The sequence below is a fragment of the Saccostrea echinata genome, unplaced genomic scaffold (assembly GCF_033153115.1).
Source record: "Saccostrea echinata isolate AGI-Se365-2 ecotype Australia unplaced genomic scaffold, CSIRO_AGI_Sech_v1 ptg000011l, whole genome shotgun sequence".
NCBI classification, from domain to species: Eukaryota; Metazoa; Mollusca; class Bivalvia; order Ostreida; family Ostreidae; genus Saccostrea; species Saccostrea echinata.
The window spans coordinates 1737501-1761940 of record NW_026889760.1 but is presented as its reverse complement, the minus strand read 5'-3'; the positions used below and the strand labels follow the sequence as shown (position 1 = coordinate 1761940).

The 24440-nt window shown below is 32.1% G+C and overlaps 2 protein-coding genes across 2 annotated transcripts; one reads left to right on the top strand and one right to left on the bottom strand.

Annotated features, from left to right (window-relative positions):
• Nucleotides 1-5159: 5159 nt before the first annotated feature.
• LOC133184910 (BTB/POZ domain-containing protein 1-like) lies at nucleotides 5160-6410 on the bottom strand. Its single transcript, XM_061319979.1, has one exon. It carries the CDS (start codon nucleotides 6408-6410, stop codon nucleotides 5160-5162), a length of 1251 nt encoding a protein of 416 aa, XP_061175963.1.
• Nucleotides 6411-12693: 6283 nt separating this feature from the next.
• LOC133184908 (BTB/POZ domain-containing protein 1-like) lies at nucleotides 12694-13944 on the top strand. The gene has a single exon (XM_061319978.1). It carries the CDS (start codon nucleotides 12694-12696, stop codon nucleotides 13942-13944), a length of 1251 nt encoding a protein of 416 aa, XP_061175962.1.
• The last annotated feature ends 10496 nt before the right edge of the window (nucleotides 13945-24440 follow it).

Sequence of the window (24440 nt, the reverse complement as noted above, 5' to 3'; positions counted from 1 at the left end):
TAATGGGCGAAGCCCGTTATGCATAAATTATCCCACGTTTCCCACTATCGTTGATGTCCCTGGCATACTCTACTAACTAGACAGTGATTCCTTATATTTCCATTTCATAGTGAAATAAGATTGTGAATTTAGATTTTAAAAGTGTAGACTAATAGATTTGAATTACACGAGGCCTCACATGTCAATTTCAATAGTCCCCGCCCACTGACGTCAAACACAAAGACAGTCGCACGAGAATTACATGCATATTAGGCCTTCTTACCTCCTGACCTTTCGCTTGGTGAAATTTGCATTCCGGTGGAATGATCAAGAAATCAACTCTCCTAACTTTCAGAGTTATCACAGAGAAAACAAATAGAAATGGAAAATTTTATCTTTTTACCCTTAAAAATAAGTAGCATCTACCTGCATATATATCAATCATTTTCATCTATAATTAAGGATGAGCATATGTTTCAGTATACCATTGTTAATTGACAAAAGTATCATCTTAGACCATCTTTGTCTCAGAGGGCTTTCATCATGTACACTGTGCAATCCAGCCAACTAATATAATTAATTTACAATGACCATCAATCATGCATCCAGAGATCAAAAATTACAATCCTCCATCTTCAATACAGCCAAACACGAAATATCCTTAATGTTTACTTTTAAGGCACTTGATCAACATGTATGTTTAAGAAAATAGGTTGGGTGAGGGGGAAAGAGAGAAAAAAAATAAGAAAAACTGTCTTGGGCTAATTTGATATTTACCTATATGCCATATCCAATTTGGACCTAAAAAACAAAATGGCAAGACTTTGAAATCACATCGACTACATAAAACCCCTCCATTTAATGTTGTATAGTCATATGCTTAAAAAAACTAAAAATCAGAACTTGTCTCCCTTACATTTACCATAAAGAAAATGTTCAAAGCATAATAAAGTGCACAAACACACACACAAGACACATACCTACCCTCCCTCACACACCCTATCTCTCACACACACACATGTAGTTAAATTTAACCTTTACTGAGGTACTGCCTTCTTTTAAGTTTATTGCCTTTCCTTCTGGACATTCCTTTAGGGTCTAAAGTGGTCATTATTTCTCGTACCAGTTTTCTGAAAGTCCAAATATTTTAAAGTGGATACATTTATTATCATTAAATAACTTATTTAACATATGCAGATAGTATAATACCCCATCCCCTCCATCCACACTATCCTGTTTGTACTTGCACCTTAAACTTAATGAATAGCAAGCATTCTGAGAGTACTGCACAAGCAAGAAAATTCTGATGAGAATACATGTATTTGTAAATTTGTTTTCATCTAGAATTATTCTGAGAATTAAACCATACAGAAATTTCCTTCTCTATTGGAGGAAGGTCTTAGTTCCTAAGGAATGAAACTACACATAGTTTCATGCAAACTACCTTTTTTTTCATTTGCACATTCTATCAGTTATTTTGAAATTATATAATATATGAGGACTGATGTGAACTGTAGAAACGACAAAGAAGGAAAAGGTCTTTTCAAATATCTTCACTATAATTTAAACCATTATAATAATGTAAGAATAACACAAATGCTTAAATGTATACCTGGTAATTGGAAAATGTGTACTGCATGTGCATTAACTGGTTGTACTGTGCGAACACATAAAAATCCAATTTAATTAGAAAGAAAATAATTATTTCACTTAATGTTTTCTCAAGAATAAATTCCTTGAATTCATTGAATTGCAATATTGAATATAAATTTTAAATGATCATGAGCATCATGTCTATTTGAAGGATAAACCTGATTGGGAAAATGAGAAGTTCCAAATACATGTAAATAACTTCATCATATGTTTCTCATTAGGTAGTGACACATCAAGTTTCAAACCAATTATCCACACCATGTCAAGTAAAAATTGTGGAAAAACAAATTAGGGATTAAAAACAGCTAGTATGTATGTAAACAACAAATATAAATTACCTTCTAACAATGTATCCATAAATAAATCTCAATCTAAAGAACACATCGGATACACTTCTATCTGGCTTTAGAGACATTTCAAGCTGCAATTAAAATCTGTGAAATTATTTCATAAAAATTGATTTTTTTCATTTTAAAAGGTAAAATAATGCTTTGAAGTGACTAAATTTTAATAATTTAATAATATTTAATTGCAGTTCCATAACTAATCACAAAATTTTCTAAATAAAATTACTGAAAATGATTTAACTTTTACCTGCTTTTACTAAGCAATTCAAGAATTCAAAGAAAAAATACACGTCATTCAAGCATCAAACTTATTTGTTGGGGGGAGGGGGGTTATGATAAATACTGTATATTATTCATGCCAAAGTAAATGTTTACGAAATAATCAATATTTACAAATTACAGACCATGTACTATCATATATTAGCATGCATATTATGAAAGTTAACAAATTGCTATAAGACATAAAAGTTACCAGTATAGCTTGTAAAATATCATCAAAATTTGTAAGTTGCGCAGATCCTCTCCTGTTGTTTAAGTGTAACTTGGGAATAACTTTCCTCTTTAGATACTCAACACTGTAATAAAAATGATCCAACAGGAACAGATCTTTTAATTTTAATACACTGTAATACATGAACAATATTATAATCCATTCAAAATTTCCTGAAATTTATTTATTTATTGGCATGGTTTTTTTTTATCAAATATAAAGGATCTGCATGTAATTCAGTGTTGAAACAATTCAATATTATATTAAAATGGTTTAATTCCTTCATGCAAAACATTTCTTGCATAACTACATTTAGAAATTCAACAAATATTTCAAATTGTACTTGTCCAAAAATATATGAAAAGTAGAAAGTCTGGGAAAAGAATTACCTGTAATGTTGATTATGTTTTGTTTTCAATAAAATGGCAATTTCTTTATGTGGCAAACCAAGTCTATGATAAAACTCAATATACGATTTTAAATCTGCAATAAATTGTACATAAAATTATTGGTAAGTTCTTAAATTGCTGTTTGTTGTTTATATACATGTATATAGTTAATACCACATTTTTCTCTTAAGAATTCAACATGGCATAATCATTAATTGGTAATGAAATATTATAAAGGAAAACAATAGTTTCAAAATGTTACCTTCATTCATTGTCAATATTTTCTTATTTCTAATATGAAACTTAGAGAGAAGATCCTGAAAAAAAAAAAAAAAAAAACTTTAAAAGAGCTGTACATCAGTTGACAGTTTTTGCATCAAATGCAGCAGATATCTATATTCAGATGCACACTGATAAACCAACTGCATTTCAAGAAAAAAAAAAAAAAAAAAAAAAAAATATATATATATATATATATATATATATATATATATATATATATATATATATATATATATATATATAAATTAAACTTCCATGTAAATTAGTTGAATCTGATTCGTCGAGAAACATCTGTTAAAAAACACCATTGCCCGCTGAATAATGAAGCCACGCCCTCCAGCGCAGCAAGTCAACATTGCTTGACAACGGGTGATATTCCAAAAAATATGGACTGCTCAGAATTTATGCTTGCAAGGTTTAATGTAATATGTATGTGTATAAAACATTCAGTATAATATAATAAATATTGCCTGTAGTTGAGTGTAACATTAAAAATTTTCACCCCTCGAAAACCACCATCAACCTCGGCTGCGCCTCGGTCGAAAATGGTTTTCTTGGGGTGAAAATTTTCAATGTTACACTCAACTACATGCAACATTTATATAATAACCAATTTCAAGTCCTACACAAACCATATTCATTAAGATAATATTTTTAATGACACACAAATATTACAGGGCACAAATACAATTACAACAAGACCACAGTCAAGCTAAGCATTCTCTCATGCAAAAATTTAGAAATGTTGTTCAAATGTGTTCTATATATTTTCTAATATAAACCTACTAAAAAGCAAAAACATTTCTCTCTTTTTGAAATTTTGAACTGGTTAAGAGGTCACATTTTTTAGGTCTCAATGATCATCAGACAAGCTTATTGATTGACTGATACATTGTTTCTTAAAACACTGTTCATACTTTTTAAAGTTATAAACTGCAATGTTAAAATTTCATCGGGATATGAAATTTGTTGTTATATGAACAAATCTTCTGAGAAGACCTTCATGTTTCACAGGATTTGACCGACCAAGTTTATATCTCGGTGAACTTTTTAACAATTGTATTTATTTATTATGTGAATAAAGTTAAATCATTGGTTCTTTGTGTTCGCTTGTTAACTCAGACATATATACCCAATATCTGATATCTTAAATAATTCACCCATAACTTTGGATATGAATAGGGCTTGACTTATAAGATTGCTAAAGAGGTATACAAAGTGAAATGATTTTAAGTGCTGGGATTTTTTTTTAATTTTGCCAACAAGCATTTTGTATGCTTGTAATACATAAGTAACACACCCATATACAGTTGAACTTTGATATCTCGAACTCCAATATCTCGAATACCATGGATATGTCGAAGTGATGTGGAAGTCCTAACCACATGTTCTTTAAGTATTTTATCCTTGATATCTCGAATCCTCGGATATCTCGAATTTTGTTCTCAGGCTCATCAGGTTCCAGATAACAAAGTTTGACAGTACATACAATCAGCAATGATATACTCCATTGCAATGAAATAATAATAATTTGCATTATGGAAGACACAATGATATTTACAATAAATTTAATAACAAATGTAATGGAAGTTACTTGTTATGCAAAAGGAGCGGCCAAATTACCACCTCCGATAAAATACTCCAGTTAACGATACTAAAATCCAAATGATTACAAAAAGTATTTCAATGCTGCAGATATATAAGTAATAATTGTAATGTAAATGGAGCGGCCACATTACCGCCCCCGATAAAACACTCCAATTACAACACTAAACTGTTCATGAATACAAAATGTTTTTCAATGTTACATGTCTATAAATGTAATGCAAATATAATGCAGCAGCCACATTACTGCCCCCAATAAAACAATATAAACATTTAAAACTGTTACTAGAGGAATACATATTTCAAAGGTACCAGTATATACATGAAGAGGGATTTTTTTTTACGTCTGTTACAAACAGGGTTTATATGATTTGCGTTTATATGCAATATCAATGCACAAATTTGCTGTAGTTATCAATGCAAAATAATGCCTTTTATTTGTCCTCTTCTTGAGTTTGTGAGACTACAAATACTGTCGGAAAAAGTTACTGTGACAGTTTTATTTACCTCAAAGATTGTTTGAACAGTTGTTAATCCATCTATACCAAAATATACATCACATCCAGACATGTGCACAGCAACTGTATACAACTTGTCTTTTTCTAAAGTAACACTGTTTGCAAAAATAAATGAAAATTCACACTCCTCAGTCAACTCTTCACGTATTTTTTCCTTAAGGAGAATATTTTCATCACAAGATAATGACACTTCAACTAAAAGTGAGACATTGTAGTTTCCATACAAAATGATGCCATGAAATTGTATATTTCTATTTACAGAAAACACAAGTCTATCACCATTCAATTCATCACACTTCCAAGTATTGCTTGGACTTTTTGAAAAAAATCTAATGATCCTAATGTCCTCCTCTGACACACAAGCACGAGATTGAAAAGCTGGACCAACTGTGTCCTTACAAACACTCAATGAATTCAAATACAACATAACTTTCATTGCAAAATCATCACTAATTATGTTTCTATAAACAACATTTTCAATAAAAAAAGTAGCAGACATTCTACCAAACCTGATATTTGGAACAATTTTCCTCCAAGTTTCTGAAACGTTTCTGCATTCTGAATTCATCCACTTTACTATCAACAAAAATAACTTCTCTTCATGAATACATAATGTATTTCGTTCAAGCAGCAAATTAATCAAATCTACAGGATACTGAAAAAACATTTCATTTGCAGGACTATTTGATAAAATGTCTCTGGCAAATTTGTCAATGTATAACAATGATGATAGCACAACATTTTTCAAACCAAATTTGTGTGCAATATGTAAAACAAGCAAAGCTTTATCAAAACATATGGATTGTTGAAGAAAATCTAAACATTTCTCAGACAAATCTGAAACCATGTAAAATTGAGCTGCCTGTAACATATCTTCAACATTCTCAAAAGATAAATCAATCTCATGTTGGTACAGAAATTCTATCACAGATCTTGTTTGTGAAGGCAAGAAATCATGGCAAATAACTGTCCTTTTTGATTGCTTGGGGTCCCAGTTTTCATTTAAACATGTTCTAAACCAATCGCTGCCCAATATGAGCACTGTCCTGTGTGCATCCATGATACTTCCATCTGATAAGGAAATTTCTAAATCACACAGCTCTTGCTGATGGAAGGCTTTAACAAGTTTTTCACCAAGTCTTGCCATTACAGCTGTGATAAAAGTCAAGATATTCCTTTAGTCTAAATAAATGTCATTTGTTTTTGTATGTCTGTTTCGAGCAGTAGTTATAACTCTGTGTGTGTGTGTGGGGGGGGGGGGGAGGGGGGTGAGGGAGGGTGTGTTTGTGTGTGTTATTGGACAGTTCTTTGGCAATAGAATGCCAAACTGAAAATACCATATTTAGAATGAAATGAGATGTGACAAACATTGGAGTTTTTTGTTTAATGGTGTACACTTAAATAACTTGCTAGTAAAAAAGTTTGAGTCAACCATGACATTTTCAAAAAAAAAAGACCTGTGTATAAAACAAAAACAAGGCCCGAGCCTTGTTTACATAACTAACAATTGTGATCACTGCTTCTTGGTTGTAACTTGCAACTTACTTTTGAATTTAGGTTGACCATTAGTCTAGAAATACCAATATCAATACTTAAAAGAAAGGAAAAATAACATTTTAATACTTCCACTTCAAATCGCAATCAGGCCCCTTTCAGTTGTTCCATCAGCACATGTTTTCTCTTTTTCAAAATACTGAGGCATTTACCTGTCTCAATTTGTCATTGAGCAAATATGTTACCAGTTTCATAAATACTGTATTTATTGCAGAGTTAGATCTGCAAATTTTTCAAATAATCTTCTACCTTCATAACATGAATTCTTGCAATTTTTCAAAGCACACCAATATTTCGCTCACATTTTAGAATTTCAAGAACTAGGTCAAAAAAAAAGATAGTATTCTGAAATGAACTGTAGAGGGGTATATTTACTTAATACTAAGTTCCCCATGTACATGCATTAACAGTATTTGTGACTGACCTCCAGTATTAATGTAATGTACTCCTCATCAAGGCCTCAAGTAGGTTTCTTCGCAAAGTTTGCTAAATGGATCCTCTATGAAGCTAAAAGTACATGTATATATTTATATATGGTAATTAAGTGGTTACAAGAAGCAAGATCATTGTTTAAATGCTGGACAAAAAAATTAAATAATTTTCTTTAACCAGACCCTCACCCCATATCTCTCAATTGAACTGTAATGTGATGACTGTTGATTTAAATTTAATTATCAAAAACTTTATATTTGCTCATTTGTAATTGTTCACTTAAAATAATATTTATTTCTTTTGTTTATTCATTAAGAGAATCAATTACAAATAAAGTCCCATGTACAATGTGCAATTTTCTGGCTCTACCACCCCCCCCCCTCCTACAACAACTTTATGATTTTCAAAATATATGACATCTCATCTCTTCTAAGTTACTCACCCCCTCCCCCCACCAATAACTTTATGAATTTCAAAATACATCTGTCAACATCTCATCTCTAAGTGAGAATTTACCAAAACAAAATTGGAGAGAAACTTAATGTTGTTTTACTTCAGAGGTTCTTATGACAACTGTCAAAAATATACAATGCACATGCATTTCTTTCTAAAATCAACTTTGTTCTTTCAAAAAATTCAAAACATGCAGATATTAATGAATGGGGTATTACAAATCACTTCCTACATCTTGATTGCAAAATATTTAAATAACAAGTTTAAAATAGATGTTTGGTTTTGACATAGTCTCTAAAAAGGAAAGAAAAAATAATATATATACATAGAAGGATGAAGCCTCCCCCCATCCCGTGCACACTCACCCCCAAAACAACTTGATTCTAAATGTCACATAAAATACCATATGCCTTCATGTTCAAAATTGCATATAAAATAAAAGAGTCTGCGCATTTATTTTAATTGTATACAATTTATAATTCGAATTTCCTTGATGAAAACTGCAGAATGCCTTTGAGTGTTGGAATGCTGTTCATACAATTTATTCAAAAGAAAAATCACATAAAATAAATATTTACAACATCAAACTAAGGTATTCATTAAGATTTACAAGGGAAAAATCACCTATACTTACCTTACAAACCGGGAGGCTGGAACCTAATACACATTTTAGCGGTACTGTTTTTCAATGTTAGGGAAGCAGTTATATATTACGATACTAAAGTGAATGTTATTTTTTGAATAGCTTAATAAAGCTATAAAGCTTGATAAAGCTATATGTAGCTTTTTCTTGCTATACACCTAAAACAAGAAATAGTGCTGCTTGATTCTGGTTTATATCATTCGTGAACATTTAGAAATCATCAACCCTAAAAGACATATAGTCTCTATAATATTTTATAAATCTATTGGTATAAAAAAAATGACTTTAAGAGAAAATAAGATTAATAGTTATGAATGTTAATTGAGATTCAACATGTTCAATACAAAATGAAGATTTCACTCGAATTTCCTCGATCATGAGAGACTCGCTTCAGTTTTGGGAGAAAGTAAAATAACTGCACAAACTGAGGTATAACTTACATCAAAAAACAAGAATTCTTCTCATTTAATGAGAGTTAGTTACATTAAAACAAACAACAAAGAATATTATTGATATATTACTTACATCAAACGTAATGATCACGACTCAGACCTACATCAATTTGAATGTAATGACCACACCGCATCCGCGTCCTTAGAAATCTTGGCCAAATCTCGATCTCTTGAAATCTTGGCCGGCCAAATCTCGATCTTTTGAAATCTTGGCCGTTCATCTCGTAGAAGCTTGGGAATTAATGATCGAGGTCACCCGAAATCTTGGCAATGTACAGGGTCGAGGGTGTACATGGCCAGGGTTATCATGGCCAGGCCTATACGGCCAGGGTACGCGAGCAAAATGGCCAGGCTAGGCTATGTATGGTAGAGGGTTATGGGGAACATGGCCACGCCAAGACATTATTATGCAAGACCAGGTTGAACATGGCCAGCCAGGATAGCTAATCGTCGAATGCAAGATGCATGATAATATACATGGCTAGGGTGAAAATGGCCAGGCCATGTTTAGAAGCGTGGGATAGGCATGGTGCGAACATGGCTAGGCCAGGGTAGTACATGGCCGGGCTAGGCTGTGTATGGTCGGGGTAAACATGACTAGATGGGATGGCCATGCTGCAAACATGGATCGGCCAGGTTGTATACGGCTAGGCCATGATGAGAAAGCGTGGGGTGTCCATGATGCAAACATGGGAAGGCCAGGGTAGAAATCATGGGTGGCCAGGGTTAAAACTATAGATTATATAGACCCTGACCCTGGGGGTCCCCTATGGCTTCAAAGATGGGAAGGCCAGGGTAGAAATCATGGGTGGCCAGGGTTAAAACTATAGATTATATAGACCCTGACCCTGGGGGTCCCCTATGGCTTTCCATAGTATACAACCTGGCCGATCCATGTTTGCAGCATGGCCATCCCATCTAGTCATGTTTACCCCGACCATACACAGCCTAGCCCGGCCATGTACTACCCTGGCCTAGCCATGTTCGCACCATGCCTATCCCACGCTTCTAAACATGGCCTGGCCATCTTCACCCTGGCCATGTATATTATCATGCATCTTGCATTCGACGATTAGCTATCCTGGCTGGCCATGTTCAACCTGGTCTTGCATAATAATGTCTTGGCGTGGCCATGTTCCCCATAACCCTCTACCATACATAGCCTAGCCTGGCCATTTTGCTCGCGTACCCTGGCCGTATAGGCCTGGCCATGATAACCCTGGCCATGTACACCCTCGACCCTGTACATTGCCAAGATTTCGGGTGACCTCGATCATTAATTCCCAAGCTTCTACGAGATGAACGGCCAAGATTTCAAAAGATCGAGATTTGGCCGGCCAAGATTTCAAGAGATCGAGATTTGGCCAAGATTTCTAAGGACGCGGATGCGGTGTGGTCATTACATTCAAATTGATGTAGGTCTGAGTCGTGATCATTACGTTTGATGTAAGTAATATATCAATAATATTCTTTGTTGTTTGTTTTAATGTAACTAACTCTCATTAAATGAGAAGAATTCTTGTTTTTTGATGTAAGTTATACCTCAGTTTGTGCAGTTATTTTACTTTCTCCCAAAACTGAAGCGAGTCTCTCATGATCGAGGAAATTCGAGTGAAATCTTCATTTTGTATTGAACATGTTGAATCTCAATTAACATTCATAACTATTAATCTTATTTTCTCTTAAAGTCATTTTTTTTTATACCAAATAGATTTATAAAATATTATAGAGACTATATGTCTTTTAGGGTTGATGATTTCTAAATGTTCACGAATGATATAAACCAGAATCAAGCAGCACTATTTCTTGTTTTAGGTGTATAGCAAGAAAAAGCTACATATAGCTTTATCAAGCTTTATAGCTTTATTAAGCTATTCAAAAAATAACATTCACTTTAGTATCGTAATATATAACTGCTTCCCTAACATTGAAAAACAGTACCGCTAAAATGTGTATTAGGTTCCAGCCTCCCGGTTTGTAAGGTAAGTGTAGGTGATTTTTCCCTTGTAAATCTTAATGAATACCTTAGTTTGATGTTGTAAATATTTATTTTATGTGATTTTTCTTTTGAATAAATTGTATGAACAGCATTCCAACACTCAAAGGCATTCTGCAGTTTTTCATCAAGGAAATTCGAATTATAAATTGTATACAATTAAAATAAATGCGCAGACTCTTTTATTTTATATGCAATTTTGAACATGAAGGCATATTTTATTTTATGTGACATTTAGAATCAAGTTGTTTTGGGGGTGAGTGTGCACGGGATGGGGGGAGGCTTCATCCTTCTATGTATATATATTATTTTTTCTTTCCTTTTTAGAGACTATGTCAAAACCAAACATCTATTTTAAACTTGTTATTTAAATATTTTGCAATCAAGATGTAGGAAGTGATTTGTAATACGCCATTCATTAATATCTGAAAGAACAAAGTTGATTTTAGAAAGAAATGCATGTGCATTGTATATTTTTGACAGTTGTCATAAGAACCTCTGAAGTAAAACAACATTAAGTTTCTCTCCAATTTTGTTTTGGTAAATTCTCACTGAGAGATGAGATGTTGACAGATGTATTTTGAAATTCATAAAGTTATTGGTGGGGGGAGGGGGTGAGTAACTTAGAAGAGATGAGATGTCATATATTTTGAAAATCATAAAGTTGTTGTAGGAGGGGGGGGGGGTGGTAGAGCCAGAAAATTGCACATTGTACATGGGACTTTATTTGTAATTGATTCTCTTAATGAATAAACAAAAGAAATAAATATTATTTTAAGTGAACAATTACAAATGAGCAAATATAAAGTTTTTGATAATTAAATTTAAATCAACAGTCATCACATTACAGTTCAATTGAGAGATATGGGGTGAGGGTCTGGTTAAAGAAAATTATTTAATTTTTTTGTCCAGCATTTAAACAATGATCTTGCTTCTTGTAACCACTTAATTACCATATATAAATATATACATGTACTTTTAGCTTCATAGAGGATCCATTTAGCAAACTTTGCGAAGAAACCTACTTGAGGCCTTGATGAGGAGTACATTACATTAATACTGGAGGTCAGTCACAAATACTGTTAATGCATGTACATGGGGAACTTAGTATTAAGTAAATATACCCCTCTACAGTTCATTTCAGAATACTTCTTTTTTTTTGACCTAGTTCTTGAAATTCTAAAATGTGAGCGAAATATTGGTGTGCTTTGAAAAATTGCAAGAATTCATGTTATGAAGGTAGAAGATTATTTGAAAAATTTGCAGATCTAACTCTGCAATAAATACAGTATTTATGAAACTGGTAACATATTTGCTCAATGACAAATTGAGACAGGTAAATGCCTCAGTATTTTGAAAAAGAGAAAACATGTGCTGATGGAACAACTGAAAGGGGCCTGATTGCGATTTGAAGTGGAAGTATTAAAATGTTATTTTTCCTTTCTTTTAAGTATTGATATTGGTATTTCTAGACTAATGGTCAACCTAAATTCAAAAGTAAGTTGCAAGTTACAACCAAGAAGCAGTGATCACAATTGTTAGTTATGTAAACAAGGCTCGGGCCTTGTTTTTGTTTTATACACAGGTCTTTTTTTTTTGAAAATGTCATGGTTGACTCAAACTTTTTTACTAGCAAGTTATTTAAGTGTACACCATTAAACAAAAAACTCCAATGTTTGTCACATCTCATTTCATTCTAAATATGGTATTTTCAGTTTGGCATTCTATTGCCAAAGAACTGTCCAATAACACACACAAACACACCCTCCCTCACCCCCCTCCCCCCCCCCCCCCCCACACACACACACACAGAGTTATAACTACTGCTCGAAACAGACATACAAAAACAAATGACATTTATTTAGACTAAAGGAATATCTTGACTTTTATCACAGCTGTAATGGCAAGACTTGGTGAAAAACTTGTTAAAGCCTTCCATCAGCAAGAGCTGTGTGATTTAGAAATTTCCTTATCAGATGGAAGTATCATGGATGCACACAGGACAGTGCTCATATTGGGCAGCGATTGGTTTAGAACATGTTTAAATGAAAACTGGGACCCCAAGCAATCAAAAAGGACAGTTATTTGCCATGATTTCTTGCCTTCACAAACAAGATCTGTGATAGAATTTCTGTACCAACATGAGATTGATTTATCTTTTGAGAATGTTGAAGATATGTTACAGGCAGCTCAATTTTACATGGTTTCAGATTTGTCTGAGAAATGTTTAGATTTTCTTCAACAATCCATATGTTTTGATAAAGCTTTGCTTGTTTTACATATTGCACACAAATTTGGTTTGAAAAATGTTGTGCTATCATCATTGTTATACATTGACAAATTTGCCAGAGACATTTTATCAAATAGTCCTGCAAATGAAATGTTTTTTCAGTATCCTGTAGATTTGATTAATTTGCTGCTTGAACGAAATACATTATGTATTCATGAAGAGAAGTTATTTTTGTTGATAGTAAAGTGGATGAATTCAGAATGCAGAAACGTTTCAGAAACTTGGAGGAAAATTGTTCCAAATATCAGGTTTGGTAGAATGTCTGCTACTTTTTTTATTGAAAATGTTGTTTATAGAAACATAATTAGTGATGATTTTGCAATGAAAGTTATGTTGTATTTGAATTCATTGAGTGTTTGTAAGGACACAGTTGGTCCAGCTTTTCAATCTCGTGCTTGTGTGTCAGAGGAGGACATTAGGATCATTAGATTTTTTTCAAAAAGTCCAAGCAATACTTGGAAGTGTGATGAATTGAATGGTGATAGACTTGTGTTTTCTGTAAATAGAAATATACAATTTCATGGCATCATTTTGTATGGAAACTACAATGTCTCACTTTTAGTTGAAGTGTCATTATCTTGTGATGAAAATATTCTCCTTAAGGAAAAAATACGTGAAGAGTTGACTGAGGAGTGTGAATTTTCATTTATTTTTGCAAACAGTGTTACTTTAGAAAAAGACAAGTTGTATACAGTTGCTGTGCACATGTCTGGATGTGATGTATATTTTGGTATAGATGGATTAACAACTGTTCAAACAATCTTTGAGGTAAATAAAACTGTCACAGTAACTTTTTCCGACAGTATTTGTAGTCTCACAAACTCAAGAAGAGGACAAATAAAAGGCATTATTTTGCATTGATAACTACAGCAAATTTGTGCATTGATATTGCATATAAACGCAAATCATATAAACCCTGTTTGTAACAGACGTAAAAAAAAAATCCCTCTTCATGTATATACCGGTACCTTTGAAATATGTATTCCTCTAGTAACAGTTTTAAATGTTTATATTGTTTTATTGGGGGCAGTAATGTGGCTGCTGCATTATATTTGCATTACATTTATAGACATGTAACATTGAAAAACATTTTGTATTCATGAACAGTTTAGTGTTGTAATTGGAGTGTTTTATCGGGGGCGGTAATGTGGCCGCTCCATTTACATTACAATTATTACTTATATATCTGCAGCATTGAAATACTTTTTGTAATCATTTGGATTTTAGTATCATTAACTGGAGTATTTCATCGGGGGTGGTAATTTGGCCGCTCCTTTTGCATAACAAGTAACTTCCATTACATTTGTTATTAAATTTATTGTAAATATCATTGTGTCTTTCATAATGCAAATTATTATTATTTCATTGCAATGGAGTATATCATTGCTGATTGTATGTACTGTCAAACTTCGTTATCTCGAACCTGATGAGCCTGAGAACAAAATTCGAGATATCCGAGGATTCGAGATATCAAGGATAAAATACTTAAAGACCATGTGGTTAGGACTTCCACATCACTTCGACATATCCATGGTATTCGAGATATCGGAGTTCGAGATATCAAAGTTCAACTGTATATGGGTGTGTTACTTATGTATTACAAGCATACAAAATGCTTGTTGGCAAAATTAAAAAAAAAATCCCAGCACTTAAAATCATTTCACTTTGTATACCTCTTTAGCAATCTTATAAGTCAAGCCCTATTCATATCCATAGTTATGGGTGAATTATTTAAGATATCAGATATTGGGTATATATGTCTGAGTTAACAAGCGAACACAAAGAACCAATGATTTAACTTTATTCACATAATAAATAAATACAATTGTTAAAAAGTTCACCGAGATATAAACTTGGTCGGTCAAATCCTGTGAAACATGAAGGTCTTCTCAGAAGATTTGTTCATATAACAACAAATTTCATATCCCGATGAAATTTTAACATTGCAGTTTATAACTTTAAAAAGTATGAACAGTGTTTTAAGAAACAATGTATCAGTCAATCAATAAGCTTGTCTGATGATCATTGTGACCTAAAAAATGTGACCTCTTAACCAGTTCAAAATTTCAAAAAGAGAGAAATGTTTTTGCTTTTTAGTAGGTTTATATTAGAAAATATATAGAACACATTTGAACAACATTTCTAAATTTTTGCATGAGAGAATGCTTAGCTTGACTGTGGTCTTGTTGTAATTGTGTTTGTGCCCTGTAATATTTGTGTGTCATTAAAAATATTATCTTAATGAATATGGTTTGTGTAGGACTTGAAATTGGTTATTATATAAATGTTGCATGTAGTTGAGTGTAACATTGAAAATTTTCACCCCAAGAAAACCATTTTCGACCGAGGCGCAGCCGAGGTTGATGGTGGTTTTCGAGGGGTGAAAATTTTTAATGTTACACTCAACATTTATTATATTATACTGAATGTTTTATACACATACATATTACATTAAACCTTGCAAGCATAAATTCTGAGCAGTCCATATTTTTTGGAATATCACCCGTTGTCAAGCAATGTTGACTTGCTGCGCTGGAGGGCGTGGCTTCATTATTCAGCGGGCAATGGTGTTTTTTAACAGATGTTTCTCGACAAATCAGATTCAACTAATTTACATGGAAGTTTAATTTATATATATATATATATATATATATATATATATATATATATATATATATATATATATATATATATATATATATATATATATATATATATATTCTTGAAATGCAGTTGGTTTATCAGTGTGCATCTGAATATAGATATCTGCTGCATTTGATGCAAAAACTGTCAACTGATGTACAGCTCTTTTAAAGTTTTTTTTTTTTTTTTCAGGATCTTCTCTCTAAGTTTCATATTAGAAATAAGAAAATATTGACAATGAATGAAGGTAACATTTTGAAACTATTGTTTTCCTTTATAATATTTCATTACCAATTAATGATTATGCCATGTTGAATTCTTAAGAGAAAAATGTGGTATTAACTATATACATGTATATAAACAACAAACAGCAATTTAAGAACTTACCAATAATTTTATGTACAATTTATTGCAGATTTAAAATCGTATATTGAGTTTTATCATAGACTTGGTTTGCCACATAAAGAAATTGCCATTTTATTGAAAACAAAACATAATCAACATTACAGGTAATTCTTTTCCCAGACTTTCTACTTTTAATATATTTTTGGACAAGTACAATTTGAAATATTTGTTGAATTTCTAAATGTAGCTATGCAAGAAATGTTTTGCATGAAGGAATTAAACCATTTTAATATAATATTGAATTGTTTCAACACTGAATTACATGCAGATCCTTTATATTTGATAAAAAAAAACCATGCCAATAAATAAATAAATTTCAGGAAATTTTGAATGCATTATAATATTGTTCATGTATTACAGTGTATTAAAATTAAAAGATCTGTTCCTGTTGGATCATTTTTATTACAGTGTTGAGTATCTAAAGAGGAAAGTTATTCCCAAGTTACACTTAAACAACAGGAGAGGATCTGCGCAACTTACAAATTTTGATGATATTTTACAAGCTATACTGGTAACTTTTATGTCTTATAGCAATTTGATAACTTTCATAATATGCATGCTAATATATGATAGTACATGGTCTGTAATTTGTAAATATTGATTATTTCGTAAACATTTACTTTGGCATGAATAATATACAGTATTTATCATAACCCCCCTCCCCCCAACAAATAAGTTTGATGCTTGAATGACATGTATTTTTTCTTTGAATTCTTGAATTGCTCAGTAAAAGCAGGTAAAAGTTAAATCATTTTCAGTAATTTTATTTAGAAAATTGTGTGATTAGTTATGGAACTGCAATTAAATATTATTAAATTATTAAAATTTAGTCACTTCAAAGCATTATTTTACCTTTTAAAATGAAAAAAATCAATTTTTATGAAATAATTTCACAGATTTTAATTGCAGCTTGAAATGTCTCTAAAGCCAGATAGAAGTGTATCCGATGTGTTCTTTAGATTGAGATTTATTTATGGATACATTGTTCGAAGGTAATTTATATTTGTTGTTTACATACATACTAGCTGTTTTTAATCCCTAATTTGTTTTTCCACAATTTTTACTTGACATGGTGTGGATAATTGGTTTGAAACTTGATGTGTCACTACCTAATGAGAAACATATGATGAAGTTATTTAAATACATGTATTTGGAACTTCTCATTTTCCCAATCAGGTTTATCCTTCAAATAGACATGATGCTCATGATCATTTAAAATTTATATTCAATATTGCAATTCAATGAATTCAAGGAATTTATTCTTGAGAAAACATTAAGTGAAATAATTATTTTCTTTCTAATTAAATTGGATTTTTATGTGTTCGCACAGTACAACCAGGTAATGCACATGCAGTACACATTTTCCAATTACCAGGTATACATTTAAGCATTTGTGTTATTCTTACATTATTATAATGGTTTAAATTATAGTGAAGATATTTGAAAAGACCTTTTCCTTCTTTGTCATTTCCACAGTTCACATCAGTCCTCATATATTATATAATTTCAAAATAACTGATAGAATGTGCAAATGAAAAAAAAGGTAGTTTGCATGAAACTATGTGTAGTTTCATTCCTTAGGAACTAAGACCTTCCTCCAATAGAGAAGGAAATTTCTGTATGGTTTAATTCTCAGAATAATTCTAGATGAAAACAAATTTACAAATACATGTATTCTCATCAGAATTTTCTTGCTTGTGCAGTACTCTCAGAATGCTTGCTATTCATTAAGTTTAAGGTGCAAGTACAAACAGGATAGTGTGGATGGAGGGGATGGGGTATTATACTATCTGCATATGTTAAATAAGTTATTTAATGATAATAAATGTATCCACTTTAAAATATTTGGACTTTCAGAAAACTGGTACGAGAAATAATGACCACTTTAGACCCTAAAGGAATGTCCAGAAGGAAAGGCAATAAACTTAAAAGAAGGCAGTACCTCAGTAAAGGTTAAATTTAACTACATGTGTGTGTGTGAGAGATAGGGTGTGTGAGGTAGGGTAGGTATGTGTCTTGTGTGTGTGTTTGTGCACTTTATTATGCTTTGAACATTTTCTTTATGGTAAATGTAAGGGAGACAAGTTCTGATTTTTAGTTTTTTTTAGCATATGACTATACAACATTAAATGGAGGGGTTTTATGTAGTCGATGTGATTTCAAAGTCTTGCCATTTTGTTTTTTAGGTCCAAATTGGATATGGCATATAGGTAAATATCAAATTAGCCCAAGACAATTTTTCTTATTTTTTTTCTCTCTTTGCCCCTCACCCAACCTATTTTCTTAAACATACATGTTGATCAAGTGCCTTAAAAGTAAACATTAAGGATATTTCGTGTTTGGCTGTATTGAAGATGGAGGATTGTAATTTTTGATCTCTGGATGCATGATTGATGGTCATTGTAAATTAATTATATTAGTTGGCTGGATTGCACAGTGTACATGATGAAAGCCCTCTGAGACAAAGATGGTCTAAGATGATACTTTTGTCAATTAACAATGGTATACTGAAACATATGCTCATCCTTAATTATAGATGAAAATGATTGATATATATGCAGGTAGATGCTACTTATTTTTAAGGGTAAAAAGATAAATATTTCCATTTCTATTTGTTTTCTCTGTGATAACTCTGAAAGTTAGGAGAGTTGATTTCTTGATCATTCCACCGGAATGCAAATTTCACCAAGCGAAAGGTCAGGAGGTAAGAAGGCCTAATATGCATGTAATTCTCGTGCGACTGTCTTTGTGTTTGACGTCAGTGGGCGGGGACTATTGAAATTGACATGTGAGGCCTCGTGTAATTCAAATCTATTAGTCTACACTTTTAAAATCTAAATTCACAATCTTATTTCACTATGAAATGGAAATATAAAGAATCACTGTCTAGTTAGTAGAGTATGCCAGGGACATCAACGATAGTGGGAAACGTGGGATAATTTATGCATAACGGGCTTCGCCCATTATGCAAATTATCCCACGTTTCCCACTATCGTTGATGCCCTGGCATACTCTACTAACTAGACAGTGATTCCTTAAATATCTTGTATCCTTAAGCAAGCAGGCACATAACATTGTTTGTTATGGTGGAGAGGCCAGACAAGAAGTGGCCAATTGGCTTGCTAATTTATCTTTCTATATATAAAGATAAAAGAACTTTAAAAAAAGAAAACTGCAGTGGCAACCTGTAGCCTGTGATCTATGTTAAACAGTATTTCAAGAAATATTAATGTGGGATAAATCTTCTTTTTCTAGACCAGTATGATAAGTTGAGTCCATACGGAATACACATCAGTGGCTGTATTGATGGGTAAATTGTTTTTTTTTTAAAGCCTTTTGTTTTAGGAAAACATTTATGAAACACTATGAATCTTGTATACAACAAGTGATTGTAATTTTCTCAGATTAACTTTTGAACCACTTCAGGATTTTTAGATAAATGTTCATTTATTTCCTTTTCTTATTAGGTTTTCTCGCTACGTGCTTTGGTGCGAAGCAGGAATCAGTAATAAAAACCCAAAGAAAATTGCAGCATATTTTATAAACACATTAGAACAAGTTAATGGTAATGCTTTAATGTTCTCCTAAAAAAAATGGAATGTAATTGTAAGTGCTAATGGAATTTCTTTCAAAAGTTTATAGGTAAAAGCAGATAAATACTCATTTGTGTTTCATATTGTTATGATAAAGATGACCTTTCCAATTTTATTGAAATGTTTGATGATTTTTAAAACAAAATGATCATTTACCTCTTTTTTTCAGGATATCCACATATTGTAAGGGGTGATGCAGGTTAGTTTTATTTCTTTTATATATTTAGATTTCTGATTTAATAAATATTGCCTTCTGCTGTTTTAAACTTTGCAGCACAAACATTTGGTTAATTTTGTTTCATGCTTTTGTGCAACAAACTGTCTTGATTAGGTGTAGTGCTAGGGTTTGTCCCAGGTTGTCAAAACTGACACTCTCCTGATAAACCTACATTGTGAGGGTCAAAACCGTGCTATCAATTCAATAATAAATTCAATATAACATAACCAGTGAAAATCATTTTTATGCATTGCTTCCTTAATTGTGCTTCCTTTTCTGCTGCAATGTGTTCAAGTGCTATTACAGTACTTTGTTTTTTCAACCTCCACTTCTGTTTGGGGATCCTCTGTGTTTTCTCTGAAAATGTAGTATCACTTAATTAAAAAAAAGGAATGAATTGAATTTTACTCTCAAGTATATATATATACTGAACCAACATAATGATATACACATTTTATTATATATTTACCATGTGTAAAGGTACCTTAATTTGGAAAATTGAATTCTCACATATAATCATAGCCTCCAAACAAAATAAAGTATGATGTATGCAAGGTTTGTATTCAGCAGAGAGGAACACAGTTTAAGGCATTGAAACCCAAACGAGTCGCTTTCAGAAACGCAACTTAGGCCTGTATGAATATTCACTTACCTGAGTCAGAATAAATTAAGCCAAAGTCTACACCATTTTGTGAAAGGGTCCCTGACACAGCAGCCTTTTATTTAAGATAAATGTGAAATAATTCCTTAAAAAAATGATACTTTACTTTTTATTAAAAAGGAACAGAGAATGGGACTGTAGCAGCCATCCAGAACTTCTTAAGAGAAGATGATGAAGATTCTTTCTGCAAAAAAGCCTTTATTTATGGCAAATCAACACATAATCAGGTTTATAGATTTTTCTTTCAAAATATACCCATGTCTTTCTTGCATTTTTAGGTCATCTGATTCACTTAGGTGACCTATTGCCATTGGTCTTTGTCTGTTGTCCATTATCAATTTTTACATGCTGAACTTATCCTCTGTAATTATTGAGCCAATCTCCACTAGAGTTGGTGGGTAACATCTATAGAGGAAAAGGAATATAAGTTCTGGAATTCATTATCTCCAACCCCAATGGAGCTGAGATTTTGGATAAAAAGTTGTAGAAATTGATGCATGATTTTAAATCTTCTTCTCTACTCCATGGCATCTAGCAGAGAAACTACTACATTGTTATGATGAACAAGGAGGCCTCTAATTAAAGTCTGAAATTTTGGCCCCAGGAATGGGGGTTTGTGTGTTTGGGTGGGGCACATTGGTCATATAGTGAATATAAAAATATTCTTCTCCACTTCTTGGTATCTATTGGGCAAATTAAGTACATGGATAGGATAAGGAAGGGAGTCTCTATCAAAGTGGTGAAATTTATTGCCCCAGAGTCAGGGGTTCTGGTGTTAGGGTCATATACTAGTAGTGAATGTGCATTAACTATTTGTAAATCTTTACTATTTGCCACATACCATCCAATCTGAGTGTATGTTTAGAATGATCATGGAAGCATCTACCAAAAATATTTATAGTTACGGTCCTACAGTCAAAGATTCTGGCTATAGGGTGGAAATGAAATGAAGCTGCATTTATAATCCTCTCTACTACTAGGCACCCAGCAGGGAAACTAAGTGACTGCATGTATGGGTAGGAGAAGCAAGGAAAAATGTAAAAGTTATGATGCAGGGTCAGAGGTTATTTAAAATTAAATACAATTATCCTAAAGTTTGTCATGAATGAATGTGCAAAGGAAGGCAGCATGTTTTTCATGTCTGTCTGAGTTCATAGATTTAGTTTTTGTTTATTGAGTCTGTATCACAGTAAACATTATTCTCTCTGTGTGTCAGGAGCGTTCTGGGCCAAATTTTCTGATTCAAGTATTAAGGTTTGGTTTTATTTTTCATAAATGGTTTCAATTTTTTGTTTTCCTTTTTAAGGTAGAATACTTTTAAATATTGTTTTACTCATATGTACAGACAGTTTAAGTTTTGTAATTGTGAGACACAAAAGATGAATTTGCATGCTGTAAAATATTTAAATATTGATAATTACTGAGTTTGATCTTGAAAATATTGTCCTTTTTAAAAAAAATAAAATGGATGTGGACTTATAATGAAGTTTATCAGTATGACTCTTTAATTATCTTTAATTTTTAACTTTAATTTTCAATTTTTTATTTTTTAAGAGGATTGAGAGATGGTGGGGAATTTTACGAGGGAAATGTACAGATCGATGGATACATCATTTTAGGGTTAAATATGAGATTTCTATCATTTTATGTAAGAAATCCGATGTTGTTTTCTTTTTGTTTTTTTTGTTTTCCATTTTTTTTTCTTTAAAAATTTGTTATTGTTTTCAGGAATTGGAAAAGGATGGCCATTTTACAATCGGGGAAAAACTGCATATGTAAGTTTGCTTTTGACATAGAAGAAAAACAACAACAATGTAGGCTGGCTGTTCATCCATGAATGTTTCCATTAACTGGATATTTTACAATTCTCTCCCTTTTTTCCAAAGAAATCCAACTGTTTTCATATGAAAATGTTTAAATATTGCATGTCAGTGGGGGTAACATTGAAATTTGTGTACATTAGAAATCATTGACCTTCAACGGTAACCCTTGATTGCTTGCAATAATGGAATGTGTATAATATTCAGGCTGTTACAAACTGCAACATTATTCAAGGCATTGTACACTTGTATCTTACCAATTCAGTTAATTGTATGTGTATTTAGATTGTCAAATTCCTTATTCTAAATACTAGCCATTTTGACCAAAGAGAATACCTGTGGTGAACAGTACATGCATATACTGTACATGTATTTTGCCATGTCAAAATTTATTTGTGAATATCCTCTGTTGTTATGTGGTTTTGCCCAATTACATGTACTATGTTAATCTATAACCCTAGAAGGTGTGGTTTCATCATTAAAGAAAATTCGTGATCTTTTATTGAATGTTTCTTAACCAGTGCATTTAGTTTTGAAGCCCCAAAAACTAATGTAACCATGTTTTATTTCAGAACATTAGTTCAATATTGTTACATGCAAATTATCAGGAAAGAATTGGAGGAGGTGAAATTGGCATGGAATTACCATAGAATCAGGAAGCAAAAAACAGGCGATGTTGTTCCTGGGATTCCAGAACTCCTTTATCATGTTCCAGAAATGTTAGGTCAGTTAATTTCATGTATGTAATTTTTTAGAATACATAAAAATTGCACAATACAGTTTGGGAAAAGTGCATTGACAGAGAAGAACAACAACAAATATCACACCCACCCTCTCTCTCTCTCACACACACACACAGAAAGAGAGAGAGAGGTCACAATTTAAGGGAAAGGGCGCCAATTTTAGACACAAAATTTCATACGCGGATAATAGAGGCATTGATTTTTAGGCTGTCACTCAAACACTGCATTATGATTTATATTATGATTATGCATTTATGACTTCTACTGAGATGTTCTGTGTGCAGTGATTTACTCATTTAATTCTTCTGACAGTGTATAAACATCCAGTCTCATTTAAAAGTATGTAAATTAATGTTGATAATTGACATGAAATAATGAAAATAATTTAATATAATAATTTTGGGGTTTTCCCATTAAAACTAAATTAATTTTCAAGTGTATAAAGTGGAAATTATTGTTGAGATTGTTGTACCATGCTCTTGATGAGGGTTTCAAAATAGAGTGTCAACATTCTTTCTCTCCAGTAGTTTCTCTCTGGTATTTTATTGAATGGGTTTATTTCCACTGCTGATGAGGTATTAAAATAATACTTTCACATGGAGTTCAGTTGAAATTGGTATGGTATGGTATGAAATGTATTTTATATGGAAAAACATGTTGTTATTTAATAATTATGTCATTTTATTTCAGGCAATCCACAGTGCCGAAATTACATTCATCAAATCAATGTTAACGATGAAAAGTTTCAGTTCCTTAAGGACCAATGCTGCTTTGAAAATGACCTGGATAAAAACACTAAGGAAGCTCTTGATGTCATTTGTGACAATTACCATCCTTCAACAGAACTAGAAGCAAAAACAATGTATATAACACTAAAAGATATACTGGAACAATACATTTATCAATAGGTTGTAATGAATTCTTGATCTGATTTATAAATACGTAATATATTCCTATAATTCTCTTCCTTTTTTGTATGTTTTCACCAGCACTGTAACATACACTTTTTTATATTAGTCTTTTACATGCGTTATTATATGGTACTGGCTTTTCTGTCCATCAGCCTGTTCATCTGCCTTTATAATCACTCTAAGCCTTTGCTTATCAGAATAGGTTCTTGTTTCATTAAAGTAGACCGTGAGAAAAAAATCGAGTGCAGACTTGCTCAATAAAATAAATGGCATTTAGTTTTTCAAAATTACACTATTTAAAATTTTGGTATGCTTCGGAATTAATTAGATGTTGGAAATTGACATTTCACAGACAACAGATTTA

What these genes read in the sequence shown, in the direction of transcription:
- LOC133184908 (XM_061319978.1), top strand. Translation starts at nt 12,694, where the DNA reads ATGGCAAGACTTGGTGAAAAACTTGTTAAAGCCTTCCATCAGCAAGAG.
- LOC133184910 (XM_061319979.1), bottom strand. Translation starts at nt 6,410, where the DNA reads ATGGCAAGACTTGGTGAAAAACTTGTTAAAGCCTTCCATCAGCAAGAG.